The 17,210-nt window shown below is 45.9% G+C and overlaps 1 protein-coding gene across 2 annotated transcripts; it reads left to right on the forward strand.

Annotated features, from left to right (window-relative positions):
- The first annotated feature begins 758 nt into the window (after nucleotides 1-758).
- Poglut3 (protein O-glucosyltransferase 3) lies at nucleotides 759-15,223 on the forward strand. 2 transcript variants are annotated; one of them, XM_051156451.1, is made up of 8 exons: nucleotides 759-984; nucleotides 3,747-3,944; nucleotides 5,903-6,189; nucleotides 7,400-7,616; nucleotides 9,305-9,501; nucleotides 11,321-11,515; nucleotides 13,210-13,314; nucleotides 14,772-15,223. In XM_051156451.1, the coding sequence occupies exons 1-8, from the start codon at nucleotides 786-788 to the stop codon at nucleotides 14,895-14,897; spliced, it is 1,524 nt and encodes a 507-aa protein (XP_051012408.1). In that variant the 5' UTR covers nucleotides 759-785; the 3' UTR covers nucleotides 14,898-15,223. The 2 variants fall into 2 exon arrangements, with proteins under 2 accessions (XP_051012408.1, XP_051012409.1); XM_051156452.1 differs by lacking the exon at nucleotides 759-984 and adding an exon at nucleotides 997-1,179.
- The last annotated feature ends 1,987 nt before the right edge of the window (nucleotides 15,224-17,210 follow it).

A 17,210-nucleotide genomic window follows, 5' to 3' on the forward strand; every position in this document is an offset into this window, starting at 1 on the left:
GAGACTGCCAAGCACAAAATAAGTGAAACAGGCAAGCCTGTGTGAACCGAGACCAGTGAAGTTCCTCATAGGGAGGCCAATCCTCGTGTTCTACTTGTGGTTCTAGGGACCAAACCTTGGGCCTTGCGCACGCTAGGTAGGCAGTTACCTGTAAGTCACATCCCAAACCGGAGTTGGTAACGTTTAAAACCCGGTTTTTTTTTTGTTTTGTTTTGTTTTGTTTTGTTTTTTGTTTTTTGTTTTTTGTTTTTCAGGCTTGGCGTGGTAGTGCACGCCTTTGTTCCCAGCACTTGGGAGACAGTGCAGGGGGAGAACAGTGAGTTAGTTAGAGGCCTGCCCATGTATACAGAGTGCCTGGGCAGTAGGAGCTACGTAGTGAGAGCCTCGTCTCAATCAATTAATTAATTAAAAATAGGTTTCTCTACAGGCCAAGGTGGCTTGGCTTGCACACCTTTAATTTCCCTGTACTGGAGGAGGCTGGGGCAGAAGGATTGCTATCAGTTCAAATCTAGCCTGAGACACCTAGGGAGACTTCCTTCTCAAAAGGAAAACAACAACAACAACAACAATAATAATAATCGACTTAAAAACAAACAAACCCTGCCTTTCTCTAAACTTCCCACGAAGTCAAGCAACTAGTGGAGGTTTGGCGGGCCTGAGGCCTGGGCTCAGTGCACACCCTGTGGATGTAGGGGGTTGGCTCTAGGCAGAGGCCCGCCCCCGGGTATCCCCCGGGCCCGGCGCTCCGGCCCCTCCCTGGCCAGCTGAGAGAAGAGCCCGCGACCATGCACCGCATCCGGCAGGCCCTGCTGCTGCGCCTGCAGCTCGCCCTGTTGGTGGCCACGGGGGCCGGGGCGCGAGTGAGCGCACCGCGGAGCCTGGTGTGGGGCCCGGGGCTGCAGGCCGCCGCCGTCCTCCCTGTGCGTTACTTCTTCCTGCAGTCGGTGGACTCGGACGGCCGGAACCTCACTAGCTCGCCGCCAGGTCAGCGCCCGGGACCGTCCCCACGCATGGCCATGTCCCCATTGCGGGTGTCGCCCTCTCTCCCCTCCCATCGGCGTCCCTGCCCTCCTCCCTGACACCCACGGGGGCGGGAGACACCACCTAGGTCCGTTGGGTGACTGACTGTCTAACTCGAAAGACTAGGCACACGTCGCGCGCAATGACCTATGTAAAAGGGTAAGTAGAGTAACTGGCGCCTCTGGTGCCCTACGGAGCGTGGTGGTGCGATCACGTGATGCAAATGGTCCTTCCTGGCCTGCATGGAGTGTCTTCCTCCCTGACTCAGCAACCCACTCAGCACCTTGGCGCTGCTAGGCCCGCCTCGCAGGCCGCTGGACTCAGGCGGGTTAGTAGAATCGGTCTAGGGAGGGGCTGGTCCTGAATCCCCACTGGGTCCTCCTCCCACATCTGACTGCTTCTCTAGACTTGCCCAGCTGGTTTCAAGTTGTTGCCAGTCAGGATTTGCTCATTTGTGTCTAAATTTAAGGCTGCTCCCAACTGGCGTCCTGTTTTGCCTGCAAAAGAGACAGCAGTAAGCCAGGACCTCCTCCACGGTGCAAATGAGAATTTCATGTACTCGGAGGTCACTGTGTATTTGGTAATCCTGGAGTAAAAAGAACATGGCAATGTCTGCCTATCTGAAAACTTAGACTCTACTGAGTAAACAGGTAATTAGCAGCTGACCTATTCGGTCACAGCGCAGTTGCTTACAATGGGTTATGTGCAGTGTGGTGTAAATATTGAAAAACTGCCGCCAAGCCCAGGGGGAGTCTGGGAAGCTTTCCGGAGTAGGAGCTTAGAGGCTGAGAGGCTTTTCTGGACAGGGTTGCAGAAAAAAAGCACGTGGAAAAGCAGAGAGCATGAGGACCAAGTGTTCAGAACAGGAGCCTGTGGGACGCGGTTCAGATGCAAAATGTAACTTAGTTCTCTCCAGTTCTGTAATAAATAGACGGACCCAGACATGCACTCCTGTGGTCACAGCAAGAGAGCAAGGAGTTTTTAACCCCAACTAAAATTTTCAAATTTTCTGCAAAGATTGTTTTATTTTATTTATACTTTTACGGATACGTGTATGTTTGTGTGTGTGCCACTTGTGTGCAGGTGCCCACAGAGACCAGAAGGGGGCACTGTGTCTGCCGTAGCTGGAGTTCTAGGCACTTGTGAGCTGCCTGATACAGTTGCTAGGAGCCGGACATGTGACCTCTGGAGGCGTAGGAAGCACCCTAAGCCACGGAGCCATCTCTCCAGCCCCAACACATCACAGTGTTTCTGTAGTGAGAAAAAAAGATCTTAAGAAAAAAAAAAAAAGTTGCAGCGCATGAGTGGATTCTGGAGTGTCCATGGCGGGAAGTCAGGCGTGTTTGGAGGGTTACATAGGCCTAGGGCGGAAAGCACTTCGGCCTTATGGGACACTCTAGTTGGTAATGTGGGGTCAGTGCTTTCCCTGTAACTCCAGAGAACTTTGATACACTTCCTGAACGGTCACTGAGAGGAAAAAGTATCCGCCCAGGATCCCAGGACCAAGTTCTCAGCACAAAAGAGATTTAGTTGTCCCAGAGGCACAGAGGGCAGAGAATAAGAGACAAAGACAGAAGACAGAGAACTAAGGGGAAGAGAAATGGCCAAATAAGGGACTAGCCCTTGGTGGCCAGCTTTAGGAATGCACTCTAATGGTTCTTAGCAAGGCAGGGGACATGGGGGGAGAAGGGCAAGGCTTGCCAGAGCCATGCTGGCTGTGCGGGAGCTGGCCAACCATAAAATTATTTTCATTGCTACTTCACAACTGTGATTTTGCTACTGTTATGAATCCTAACGCAAATCTGAAATTCGGGGTATCTGATATGTGACCCTATAAAAGGATTGTTCTACCTTCCTCCCCTCAGCAAGTGGTCACTGCCCACAGGTTGAGAACCGCTGCTCTAGACTCAGCCTTTGTCATCATGAGCTCCTAACTGTGGTTACTGCACTAGACCCACACAAGATTGGCCCTGTCAACAGTCACAGAGCGGGGAGGGCCGTATGGGGCCCTTGCCCCTCCGTTCCAAACTATTAGGTTCTGGGAGAGGGAGAGAGAGGGCCATCTTCTGTTGAGCAACTGCTGTATAAAAGCCACTGCTGAGCCTAGTGGGCTCCGAGGATAATAGCCCCAAAGAGATGGTCACACGAACAGCCTGGGTGGACCCAGTGGGGTCATAAGCAAAGTAAACACACGTGGATGCTAAAATGAGATCTGTAGACAAGGGCGGGAGGGGGTTGGGGGGCGGGGAAGGGTGAGAGTGGCCAATATGTATTATGTACAGAACAAGTTCAATAAAAAGGAGACATTTCCTCAGACATGAGGGTTACTAGATACTTAAATGGCGTTAAATAGCGTGTGTGTGTTTTACAGGAAGAGAGCTGAATTACCACAGGGACATTATCTTTAGAGTGTGTTCTACTAACTGCCTGAGCTCGAATGTTATTCAGAGGAAAAAAGACCAAGTAGGCGAACTGTTACTTTCATCAATGAACTAATTGTTTTCATCCTGCGTCGTCGTTATTGAGTGGCTGGCGAATCCCATGTTAAGTCAGTAAGGACGGGCCAGACATAGTGGCTGGGCGCAGAGATCTTCCAGGCTGAAAGGAATGTGGTTTACCATGAAGACTTGCGGGGCCAAGGAATGTCTCTCCTAAGATACCTGTCTAATCGCTGAGACCTAACAGTCAGGAAATGGCAATGTTATTTGTATTTCTTTTGCTTACAGGTCAAACACAGTTCAAAGTAGTGATAAAATCCCTGTCACCTAGGGAGTCAGTCCGTATTTATGTCCCTAAACCTTTGGACAGAAATGATGGAACATTTTTGGTGAGATACAGGATGCACGAGACTGTCCATGAAGGCCTCAAGATAGACGTCCTTTATGGCGGCGAGCATGTGGCTCAGTCTCCCTATATTTTGAAAGGTAAGTGTTGTTAGTCACCTGACCCTAGGCCTACGTAGGACCCACGCTTTTTAGAAGGCTGTAATGACCCTGCAGTCAGATCGGGCAGAGTAAACATTGTATATGTACTCCCTGAAAGCTCAGGTTTTGTTTCATTTTTGGCACTTTAAAAAATTATCATTTTCTGGGTTTGCAGAGCACTTGGTGCTCTTGCAGAGGACCCGGGTCCAGTCCCCAGCATCATGTACATGGGGGCTCACGACCGTCTGTAACTCCACTTGCAGGGACCCAGTGCCCTCTTCTGACCTCTGAGTACCAGGCATGCATGTAGTGCACATACACACCAGATAAAACACACACATAAAATAAACAAACATTTGAAAAAAAATCCTTTTCTGTTTCATTTTGCATTATTCCCATCACTTTATCTTTAAGTCTGTTCATCCTCTCTCCTGCAATGCCAAGTTGTTATTGATACCCTATAGGGTTTTTTTTGTTTTGTTTTCTTTTGTTGTTGTTGTTTGTTTTTTGTTTTTTTAATCTCTTGATGCCATTTTTAATTTCCCTAAGCTGTATCTCTGGGATGTGGCAGAGTTGATTGGATATAATTTAATCCTCTCTAGTTATGTTTTTACAGTTAGAAGAAATTGAGCCACATTTAATCGAGGGCTAATTATTCTCCACAGCTGAGCCGTGCACTCCCCAAGTCCCAGAATGAAGAGACGTTTCAGCCTGGCTGAAGCAGGCCCCTTCCTCAGCCCTATGGGGCCGCTGTACCCCGGCCTGCCCTATGGGAGCGCTGTACCCTGGCCTGCCCTATGGGGGCGCTGTACCCTGGCCTGCCCTATGGGGGCACTGTACCCCGGCCTGCCCTATGGGAGCGCTATACCCTGGCCTCCCGTGTCATTCTGAATCCTTCTCCCCTGCACTGGGTGGTTTCCCCTCACAGATACCCTGATCATAGGCTGGGCTGCATGGTTCTAGGCCTTTCCATGGTTAGTTCTCACCCTTCAAGCTCTGTTGCTTTGCTCTCCCTGAACCCTCAGCTCTTCCTCCACTCAGGGAGGCTGCCCACCTCTACACACACCCTCTTTCTGAGCTACATTAAGCAGCAGGTTGTGTGACCTGTGAAGCTTACCTTGCCAGTGTCCACCGCCAGGATTCGCTGTACTTTGTTGCCTCATGCCCATGGTCTGAAAATTGTGAGTCCGTAAGTCACGTCGGGTTCTGTTCATCAGCGTCAAGTGAAGGAATAAGCCGGTGCCTCTTATTGGTCTTGGTCTGAAATAGAAATCTTCATGAGAACGAGGCCTAATGATGTCATCACAGCTCTAAGCAGGTAGAGGCAGGAGGGTCAGGGCTAGCCTGGGCTACAATGAGACTCTGCTTCCAAAGGTCATACATGGAGCATCAAGATGATTTAACTTTATATTAAAAGAAATATGGATCTGTCTGGAAATCGTGTTAGCTTTGTACTCGTTGCTTTCTAAGCGTGTCTTCAGAACAAGCTCTGCAGTCCTCTGCCCGCCTAGAGCTACACTGACAGACCTCTTTGGGGTGCTCTTTCCCTCTGAGATGTGCCAGCCAAGGGAGCCGCAGGGACTTTGAGGGAAAGGCCCTCCTTTCTCAAAGACTTAACTATTTCTACATTTGAAATTCTGGAAGCCAAGAAGCGCTCCCTTTCCGTGCGAACGTGAAGTTGTTTTATATTAGTTGCTTATACCTCACTAGAAGCAAAAGTATCACCCAAGTGACTGACCGGATGTTAGTTTGGAAGGGAGCATGTGCCGCTCAGTGGATCCAAGGTGCCTTGAATGGGGACGGAAGTGACGCTGAAGCAATTCCTCCATCGCTAACTGCCCTCAGATAGATCTGCCCCTGTCAGTAGTTTTCAGATCAGCCAGCACTCACATCTGCTTATATCATGGGGTTTGTTAACTCGGGGTGGCATTGTGTGTGTGTGTGTGTCACCTCCTCAGGACCCGTGTATCACGAGCACTGTGACTGCCCGGAAGAGGATCCTCGAGTCTGGCAGAAAACTCTGTCTTGTCCAGCCAAGGAACCACAGATCGAGCAGGATTTTGCTTCCTTTCCCAGCATTAATCTCCAGCAGATGCTGAAGGAAGTCCCCAAAAGATTTGGGGACGAGCGGGGTGCCGTGGTTCATTACACAATTCTCAATAACCACGTCTACCGCAAGTCTTTGGGGAAATACACAGACTTCAAAATGTTTTCGGATGAAATTTTGCTGTCACTGGCAAGAAAGGTATGAAGATGAACGAACTGGTTCCAGAAGGTACTATCACTTAATTTCGTTGTTGTTGTTGCAACAGTTACATACTTAGAACTATACAGACAATTGAGAGTAGATTTCAAGGTTCAGAAATGTGTCAGAAAATGTGCATAAAGTCTCCTACTTGTGCAGATGGCTGTTTCCTGGAAGACTTACATTAAGCTGGGCTGTGGCTCTTGCCTGTGACCCCAGCACTCAGGTTCATGAGAGCGAGGCTCTGGATGCCAGGACGGAGCATAAGTCTGGTTCCATGGTCTAGAGGTTCTGGCAAGCTTAGCCATGGCTTTAATGTCGGGTGTAGAGACTTGGGCAGCTGTATAGGAAACAGGTCACGCTGGAGGAGGGTAGAGTCAGAGTGCCTAGTAAGGACATTGGTGCAGCATTCCAAGCCAGAGATAGCAAGGACCTCAGCTGAGCACCAGTCGTGGGATTGGAAACGGGGTGGAGGAGTCTAGAAGTGACAGAGGGCAGGAGCTTAGGTCTCACTGCAGACTAATGTATAGGCAAGCTGGTGAGGGTTTCCAAAGCCACACAGCCACACTTCTCTGTGTGTGCCCACTTCTGTAACCTTACATTTTAAATGTCCCCTCTGGAGAGAGAGAGGTAGCCAACTTCCAGTTAAGTGAGTCTGTCATATGGTACCCTCACCGAGGGCCTTCTAACAGACAGCGAGCAGGACGCTTTCTTCTCCCTTATCCCGGTGGTGTTTTCAGTGGTCGCCTAGATCATGAGTGCTGCAGAATGCCCAGTTAGGGAGACGGCTCAGTGGGTAAAGTGATAGGACCTGAGTCCAGTCCTCAGGGCCCATGTGAAAAGAGGCCCGTCGTGATGGCATGTGCGTCTCATCCCGTTGCTGAGGAAACAGAGACAACTGGGGTCCCTAAGGCTCAGAGCTTAACTGCTTAACCTCCATAGACCATGTAAGGAATTCTTTCCGGCCAGTGAGAAACCATGTCTCAAATAATAAACAAAACAAGCAAAAACAAAAACCAACCACCACCACCACCAACAAAACAAGACAAGGTAGATGACTCTTGAGAAAAACCACCAAAGACTGACCCGTGTCCTCCACCCACAGGTACACACACACACACACATGTGTACACACACATGCACGCACAGCCAAGAGACTGAGGCATTTGATTCCCTCCCAGCACTAATGTTTGTGCTTTTCTTTTTGTAGGTCATCCTCCCAGATTTAGAATTCTATATTAACCTTGGAGATTGGCCCTTGGAGCATCGAAAGGTCAATGACACCCCTGGCCCTATACCTATCATTTCCTGGTGTGGCTCCTTGGATTCAAGAGACATTATCCTTCCAACGTATGACGTCACCCACTCCACACTTGAGGCAATGAGGGGAGTCACAAACGATCTCCTCTCTGTTCAGGGGAATACAGGTAAGTTAAGGGAGATTCTCTAGGGGAGATCTTAGGGTTGAAAAGGGGGAGGGGAGTGTTTAATCAGGAAGAATAAATGCACGTGGTTAGTGATCCTCACTTCTAACTAAGAAAACTGCTTGCCCAGCATGTACAAGGATTCAGACTCCATTCCCAGCATTGACAAAGCAGGAGAAAGCACCCTAAGGCTGAAAGAGAATAATTTGAAAATTAAAAACACATACTTCGGGGTAGTAATACCCAAGCTTATAGTCATGGCATCCCCTCTGAGTTTAATCATTTGTAAACATCTTTTCAAATCGCCACTTGGTTATACTATCTGAAAAGGTACAGCAAAAATTAAAGATAGTTAAATAATATGTATATTTGGTAAACTTGTCACTTAACTCTGACTCAGGCTCTTTTTATTACTGGATGAAATGAGAGCAGGTTCTGAAAAACACAAGAGGATTGTGATCATGAGGCATCAGGACCCCATCCTCTGACAGTTTGTAAGGATTCTTTCATTTTTCTGCACTCCTTGAGACTTTTAAAATTGGAGTCTCTTCTCTCTTTTTAGGATTCCTTTCATTTTGATACAGTACCCCTTTTTGGAAACTCGCTGGGCTGCAAAAAACTTTGTCCTTTTCAGCCTCTATTTCTCTTTAATGTCACTGGGGGGGGGGGGGGACAAGATCAGCAATTTGTGAAAAATACCTAAAGATGAGAAGAGATAATAAAAGATGAAGACAATATGAAATAAAAGTTGGCCTACTTCCAATTCAATAACAGTGAATTTCTGATGTTTTGTAAGAGATTGGAATTAATTTCTCTAAGACATTTCTCCTCTACAAAAGAGAAGATATAGCTTCATGTCTGTAATCCTAGCACTTGAAAGCCTGAGGCAGGAGGATTGTCATTAGTTAGAGATCCATCTGGGCTGCATAGCAAGTAGCAGGCCAGCCAGGGATGTATAGCGAGATCCCATCTCACATGTGCGAGTAGTGAACTGTATACTGTACTTAATAGCATCAAAGAACAATGACTTCCCTGTATTTAAAACTATGAGGAGCTGAGCTGGAGAGATGGTCAAGTGAGCAAGAGCACTCACTGCTTCTCCAGAGGACTCAGGTTCGATTCCCAACACCCACTTGGTGACTCATGACAGTCTGTTAACTCCAGTCCAAGGAGATCTGACTCCTTCCTCTGGCCTCTGCAGGCACTTCATGCACACAGTACACAGGCGTACATGAAATACACGTACACATAAAATTAAAATAAAGGGAAAATACGGGCTAAAAATCTGTTGGAGTTACTTGGTTATGCAATTTTCTGCTGACGTCATATAAGAACAAGAGCCTAACTCATGTGCGACTTGTGAAACATGAAAGATGGAAGAAGCTATGGCCTTTGCAGTGGGACAAACAAGGAACCTCTGTTTGCCTTGAGCTTGGTCTGATAGTGAACAGGCGGTGTGAGCTGTCGTTGGCAGGTAAATGGGAGGGCGTGGGGCAGACAGAATGGCCTCAGAAAGCATCTCTGGGAAATGGGGACTTAGCCCCAGGTGTTTTGGAAACAGTGTTTATGTTACAAACGTGAGCTCGGGAAAAGCATCAGCATTTTAAATGGCAATGGTGGAATGAAGGTCATTATACTGTCATATGATTTCAGATTCTTAATCATAATTTTTTATGGCCTCAAACTTCTAGGGCCTTCCTGGATCAATAAAACAGAGAAAGCTTTCTTCCGAGGTAGAGATAGCCGGGAAGAGAGGCTGCAGTTGGTACAGCTGTCCAAAGAGAACCCACAGCTGCTAGATGCAGGAATTACAGGATATTTCTTTTTCCAAGAGAAAGAAAAAGAGCTTGGAAAAGCCAAGTTGATGGGTTTCTTTGATTTCTTTAAGGTATGAGTCTTCCTATGGCTATGAAGTGATTAACTGTGTCCAGAGTCCCCGGAACAGGTGGCTCAGCAGGTTGCCTCGGTTTGTGAGCGAACTTCACTCTCAGACTTTCCTGTCCAACCGAGGGAACTACAGAGCTCTGGCAGTTCTGTCTCTGTTAATTTTGTTTGCCAAATAACGTAAAACTATATTTAATGCTTAATATAAGAGTTAACATGAAGTCTGAATGTATTTGTTGTGGTTTTTCCCCTTTGATTTAATAAGCTGGGAAGATAAGTGTCTTTTACGTGACGTGATCTCAGGTGTGTCTGGTAGAATTTAAAAGCGTGTTCGTTTTTATGTATGCAAAATAGGAGCTGGAGCTGGAGTTGGGGTCCTGCCTATTGTCCCTCCTCCGCTGCCTGTGGCCCCTCATCTCTTCGTGGCTCTGGAGTCCTGTGATTCCTGACATGTTCCTTTCCTTTCTTTTTGTATTGATTTGTGTATGTATGTGTATGTGAGTTTGTACATGCGTGTATATATGTGATAAGGTGTGCATGTGTACGTGTGTGTGCATGTGCGTGTGGGCGCGTGCACTCGTCTGTGTGTGTGTGTGATGCACGCACACACACACATGCATGTGCCCCTCACTTCTTTAGAGCCTTATGAGACCCACATCAAACTGCCTAGGAAACACATGGTGTTGATTATTTAAGGACTTATTAGAAGGTTAGCGTATAGCCCAGTGCAGAGGGCCTCTGTTGCTTATGTGAGGCTTAGATTTGATCTCCGGCACTGAACCAAAAAAAAGAGAGGGGGAGGGGAACGGAAGAGAAGGAGGAAGGAAGGGAGTCACCTATCTTGAAATGGATCATCTTCATCTCAGGGATTTTATGATTAAAAAAAAAAAAGTGAATTTGCATTCAGAATGTAGATTTGTAAATTTCTCTGGATACCAATTTTCTCACTTGTTAAAAACTTCATATTATAATTAAATTAAATTTCAAGCCTTTGAAAATGCTTTTGAAATGAAAATCAAAACTCACTAGTCCAATATATGCCAACAAAATGACTACTTCTCCAGGTTTCTGTCAACTATTTTTGTTACCCCTCCCCTTCCCTCTCCTCCTCCTCCTCCTCGTCTTCTCTCTCTCTCCCTCTCCCTCTCTCTCTCTCTCCCTCTCTCTCTCTCTCTCTCTCTCTCTCTCTCTCTCTCTCTCTCTCTCTCTCTCGTGTGTGTGTGTGTGTGTGTGTGTGTGTGTGTGTGTGTAGTGTATAAGTCAGATGACAATTTACCAGAGTTGGTTCTTTCCCTTTACCATGTGGCTCCTGGGGCTTGAACCTGGGCCATCTGGTTTGGTGGCAAGCTTCTCTACTCACTGAGCAGTCTTACCTACAGTTTACAGGCTGGTAAGATGTAAACTCTAGTTTACCAGCCTATAAACTGCTGAATAGAGACAGTACCTTTCTGTTTTGTGGGTTTAATATAAGGAACAAAAGCCATGGTTTATATATGCAGATTGATAATTACTCTCCCTTCAGAATATAACATTTTAGAACTTTGACAATAGTTTTAATGGCTGCTTTGGTTACAGAAGTCTAGACTCTCTGCTTCTCAGATGAAATTAAAACAGGCTCTCATTCCTATCCTAAAATTTCCTGTAAGGGAGCTGTTAAAGGCTGGTTATCGTTTTTATACAAAGAGAAAATAAAAGAGAAATTAAATGCAAACACAGATTCTGGAAAATGGAAAATAATCTCTGTATTTAATTTTGAAATACTGCTGAGAAACAGAAGTAAAGCAAATGGCTTTATGAGATTTTTTTTTCTTCTAATTTTCTAGTACAAGTACCAGGTGAATGTGGATGGAACTGTGGCTGCATACAGGTATCCATACCTCATGCTGGGGGACAGCCTGGTTCTGAAGCAGGATTCGCCATATTATGAGCATTTCTATGTGGCGCTCAGGCCTTGGAAACACTACATTCCTATTAAGAGAAACCTCAGTGATTTACTGGAGAAAGTGAAATGGGCCAAGGTATGTTCCATGCAGCTTTTTTTTCCTTGGGCAATAACAAAGTCATTAATATGGGAACCTGTGCTCCATCAGGACCTGGTGCATCAGAATGAAATCAAATCAAAGGAGGCGTGATTTTCTGGAAAATGTTTTCCCTTTAAATAGCCGAAGAGCAGACATCAGGGCTTGGAGAGATGGCTCAGTGGTTAAGTACTTGCTGCTCTTGCGAAGGATTTCGGTTTGGCTCCTAGCACTAGGCAGCTCACAGTGACCTGTAACTGTGGATGGCCTCTTCTGGCTTCTGTCGCTGCACTCTGCACAAACCCACATGTAGATACACGTATGTACACATATGAGAGAGAGAGAAAGGACCTCAGAATCGCTTTGTATTCCCTCTGTCAACACTGTTGAAGGTTGGATTTGAAGTCCAGTGTTGTATGTAGATTACATGTGCAGGACAAGAACACACAAAATACAAATTGCAGATGGAAAAGGCCAGAGTTGAAAGGCTGTGTGTGTAAAGAGAACATTTCAGGCAGCTAGGACAGTCTCCTTCATGTAGGACTCACCCCCTCCCCCCACAAGTCCTTACCCAACATAGGCCACATGGCATCCCAAGAACACGTTCCCCATAGAACAGGGATTCCTTTATTTTTTTTTTAAAGGAATAACATTAAAAACTATTGGGGTCTATTATGAAGCTATAAAAATATATCCCTCCATTATACTATTTTTCCACTCTTTAAGTTTTAAGAAGTAATATTTGTTTATGGAAATAATGGATCAGAATAATTGTTCTAGCTTTTCCTAAGATCTACAATTGCCACAATTTCCTATCATTATATCCACAGGATAAACATTTTCCATGACAATAATTAGGAGCATTAGCTGTTCCTGGCTCTACAGCCTGTGATTACTAAAAAGTGAATAACTTTGTATTACAACGTTATAGTCCCTTGTGGCTACCACTTGGTAACATTTTCTTTTTGCCACTGACTGCATATTTAAGTGAAGCTTTATGAAAAACACATTTTTATTATTTTAATTTTACACATTTGTCAGTATAGCAGTCTGTGTGCACTTGAGAAAAGATGCCCTTAAAGGCCAGAGCTCCTTTGGAGCTGAGGTGGAGAACCACCAGGGTAGATGCCGGTCCTCTGCGAGGGCAATGCTCACACTTAACTGCCAAGCCTTCTCCCCAGCCCCAAAACATTTTCCCCCTTGGCTTGTTAAGACAGCATTTCTCTGTGTAGCCTTGGCTGTCCTGGACTCACTTTGTAGACCAGGCTGGCCTTGAACTCACAGAGATCCGCGTGCCTCTGCCTCCCGAGTGCTGGGATTACAGGCATGTACCACCACACCTGGCTCCATCTTTTAAGAGACATTTTCACACGGAAGTTGATTCGTTGTGTTCTTAGGCAGAGAGGGCAATGCTGGCAGATGAGGGACCCCGGGCTGTCTCCACGGATAGCAAGGGAAGCACTCACTGAAGAGAGCTGTGGGATCAGGTCCACACAGCTGTGTCTTTGTTCTTTGACTGACATCTCCTAACTTTATTCCCACAGCCTCCTTTGTAAGTTATAGCCCATTGTGGTCAGCGTCTCCCATGCTGCTTATGTTTACACACACACACACACACACCCGTCACACACTTGCACTTGGCTTTCTTTGTGGGATGCAGCAGTAATTTTTATTTTTATTTTTTTACCTTTTAGGAAAATGATGAAGAAGCAAAGAAGATTGCGAAAGAAGGGCAGTCAACTGCTAGAGGCCTGCTCCAGCCGTCCAGGCTTTACTGCTACTATTACAGAGTGCTACAGGTCAGCTCAGAGTGGCCATCCTGATGGGTCAGGGCTCCTTAGACCACATGTGTGGATTGAACACTTTGTACCATGCTTCCTGGGGGGAGGGGGCTAGGGGCAGATTGTGGAAAGAATTTGGATTCAGCTGAGATTTGTGGGAAGACTTCCTCTGGAGTCCCCACACTTTGTTTTAATTTTGTGGTGTTTTGTGTGTGTGTGTGTGTGTGTGTGTGTGTGTGTGTGTGTGTGTGTTGTTTTTCTGAGGTGTGGCCCCGGTTGTGTTAGAACTAGCTCTGTAGACCAGGCTGGCCTTGAACTCACAGAGAGCCACCTGCCTCTGCCTCCCGAGTGCTGGGATTACAGGCGTGTGCCACCACAGGCCAGCCACCTCCACAGCCCAGCCACCCCCACACTATTAATCTTCATTCTGTATTATTAAAAAATGGAGGCTTGGAGTCTATAAGGTTGGTATTTAGAGAAGTTCTTTCCTTGTCTGCGGGTGGAATAGAGGCAAATTGTGTAAACATACACACACACACACACACACACACACACACACACACACACACACACACACACCTTCTTGCCATCCTTAGATGGGTTCCATCCTCTCTACTACTTTAGTTTTAGTTTTTTTGTTTTTGTTTTTGTTTTTTTTTAGCTTTGATTAGTTTTATTTTGTTTTGAGCTTGGTGGGAGAAGCGGGAGCATGGTGCCCATGACGATGAGAGGACAGTTGATGGGATGGAGATGAGACGAGAGTTTATGGGAGTTGTTTCTCTCCTTCTACCATGTATGTCCCAGAGCTTGAACCAGGCTCTTACAGCTGGGCAGCAGGCACTTTTACCCACTAAGCCATCTTACCAGCCCTACGTTTAATTTTAATGGTAGGAGTTTCTACCTCTAACATGTTAAACAGGCCCCCATAGCTGTATTGTTGTTTTGTTGGCATTAGCTCAGTATTAGGAATATATAAAACTAAGTGGACACTTGATGAATGGAGTGAAAGACTTGGCACATAGGGATATTTCTGGCCAGAGTTAAAACATTGCACAGGGCCTCTTGCCATGGTTATGACTCCAGGCCTACAGGACGGACCAAAGCGGCTAGCTGCACACTCCACCTGGAGATGCACATCATATTGGCCTGCTGATATGAAAATTCAACAACATAATTATTCAGTGAAATGGAGGATAGGCATTGACTCCCGTTTGTTTCAAGGAGGGGCATTTGGCTTGGTGTCTGTCTTTTCTAGAGTCATCCCATTTACACGGATGTGTAGATTAGGCTTCTCCGCCAGCCTATGAGATGTTGTTGCATTTATAGTAAGTAAAGTTAAAATGTAACTATGAGATTAGAGTGGGCCAGACCTTTGGTTTGGGCCTGAAACATCATGGTTGAAGGTGGAGGTGGGTGGGAGGTGGGGCCAGACTGAAGCGTGAACTAACCTTCTGTTCCTTGCAAACATACTTCAGAAATATGCTGAGCGCCAGGCCAGCAAGCCCATGATACGTGATGGAATGGAACTTGTTTCCCAGCCGGATAATAGCGGATCCATTTGCCAGTGCCACAGGAAGAGGCCTGAGAGGGAAGAGCTTTAAGGTGACTCAGCTTCACACTCCTTTGTATGCTGGCTGCATCTTTAAGACTTGTGAAAGATGCTAAAATGTGAATAAACAAAGAAACCAGGCCTGGTGGATGAGGCTCGCACCTATAATCCCAGCACTCTGGATGTGTGCAAGAGGATTCCGTTAACACAAAGCCCACCTGGGGTATATGGTGACTTCCAGGCCAGCCCAGAGCACCCAGTTGTATTGTATCAAAAAGCCAGAACAAAGAAGAAATGCAGAGAAAAGCCAAGCACACAATCTACACCTGGGAGGCTGAGCCAGGAAGATTGTGAGTTTCAGCATTACCAAATACCTTTGGATATTCATTTAGAGTGAAAACTGTTTGTGTGAGCACCATATTGGATAAAAAGGCTTGTAAGTCAGCTGGGGATCTGTGAACGCCACATTTACTGGTTTGTTTCTATATCACAGATTTAAACAGTAAGTTTCAATTGCTTTTACATTCAATTATGGAGGGAAAAGTGCCTGGGGAGGGTTTTATTTTCTCCTCACTGTGTAGTTTCTCCTCTTGCTTCGGGTGGCAGCCTCCTTTTGGAAGATCTGATGGGGTTCACTGAGGACCACGCTGCTGGCTGTTTAAGGTAGCATAGAGACTGTGGAGGAACATGCCGTATCATTAAGATTCCTTCAGCTAAGTTTTTGCTGGGATTTTAAACAGAATTAAAGGGAAATTGTATCTTACACTGGCAACTCACAACCTGTCTGGGCTGTACATCTATTAAAGACAGACAGCTGTTGGTCATATGCATCCTGTGAGCACGCGTATCCTAGGAATATAAAAAAATAAGTTTACAAAGTGTTATCTTTAATTGTTTTTGTCTTTCCAAGAGTCCTTGAAAACTGCTACAGCCAGCTTCAGGAAGTCTCTGTATCCTGGGATTCACTGATAGGCCAATGGCAGAGGCAGGTTCCTGGCTCCATGGAGCCTCCTCTGTTTCAGTAGGCTGATAAACAGTACTGAAGCCGTTAAGATAAAGGCATTGGAACTTGCCTCTACCTTGGAGAACAGGGTCAGGATCTAGCTCTCCTACCATAAATTCATTTCTAATTCTTCAGAGCATCATCAGCCCAAGATGCAGTTCATGACCACATGCACTCTAACACAAGAGCTGCCCACACCCACCCCCAGAGTGAAAGCACCCCCTGATCTGAAAGATACATTTGGTCACATCTGTTCTCCTGGAGACCAACAGGAACACAAGAATTTTTATTTTTAACTAGATAGTAGTAATGTAGTGTCGTGCCAAATATCCCACTACCTATTTAAAGCCTATCAGTGTGGTATGAAATAAAGGACGCGCTGTCCTGAGACCACACCCTGGTGCACCTGAGTCTGACTTATTGTGCATAGAGAGTAGGGTTTATTAAAGTGAGTATGGGGAGAAAGGCTACTGCCCTCGTTTCTACCTCTTTAACCCCAGGTCCTGAAAGCAAATGATAATTTGTTATAGACAGATTAAGTTTTTTAATTTGATGTCTTCTGGCGATGAACAGTTCTAGGAGTTAAAAGCAAGTGGAGACAAATCGGGCAGTTTCTGTTGACTTGTCAGATCCCCACGATGCTCATTTTAAAGAGTCCCACCTTGGAGCATTGCACTGAAGGCAGAGTCTTCACACACGAGCCTGCAGGGGACATTCCACACCCAACTGTGACAAGTATATCAAGAAATCTAGAGGACCCCATGTCTCCCTAACCTGCCATAGCCTTTGAGATGAGTTTTACATGGCTTTTTGGTCTATTAACTTGAACAAATCTTAGTGAAAGCAACTGAATTATTAAGCCCTGATTCCTCTCCTTCCTGCTCACCTATTATCCATGTAGTCCATTAGCTGCTTTGAATACTGAAATTTTTATAAAAATATATCTGGCTTCAGAAGCCATGAGTTGAGAGAGAGAGAGAGAGAGAGAGAGGGAGAGAGAGGGAGAGAGAGAGAGAAGGGAAGTACCTGAAAGGGACAGGAGAGAGGAAAGGGGACAACAACATAATTATATTTTAACTTCAACGAAAAAGTTTTAATCTGACTTTTGAAAAGAGAGGGCTGTAAGACTGTAAAGATATAATTGTGTTCATTTGAAGAAACCATCAGCAGTGTCTGTGGCTTCAAACACTAAGTGGCCATTACCCATCAATAGTGAGTGCATTGCCTGAAGAGATCCTGACAAGTTGAGGAATTGAGTTCCACCATTGACAAGAACAAAGCAGTTTTAATTGTGTTGTGATGAACGCTTTCTCTGATGTGTTCAGTAAGAACCAAAGGTACAGGACATATAACCTGAAATCA

The sequence above is a fragment of the Acomys russatus genome, chromosome 14 (assembly GCF_903995435.1).
Source record: "Acomys russatus chromosome 14, mAcoRus1.1, whole genome shotgun sequence".
NCBI classification, from domain to species: domain Eukaryota; kingdom Metazoa; phylum Chordata; class Mammalia; order Rodentia; family Muridae; genus Acomys; species Acomys russatus.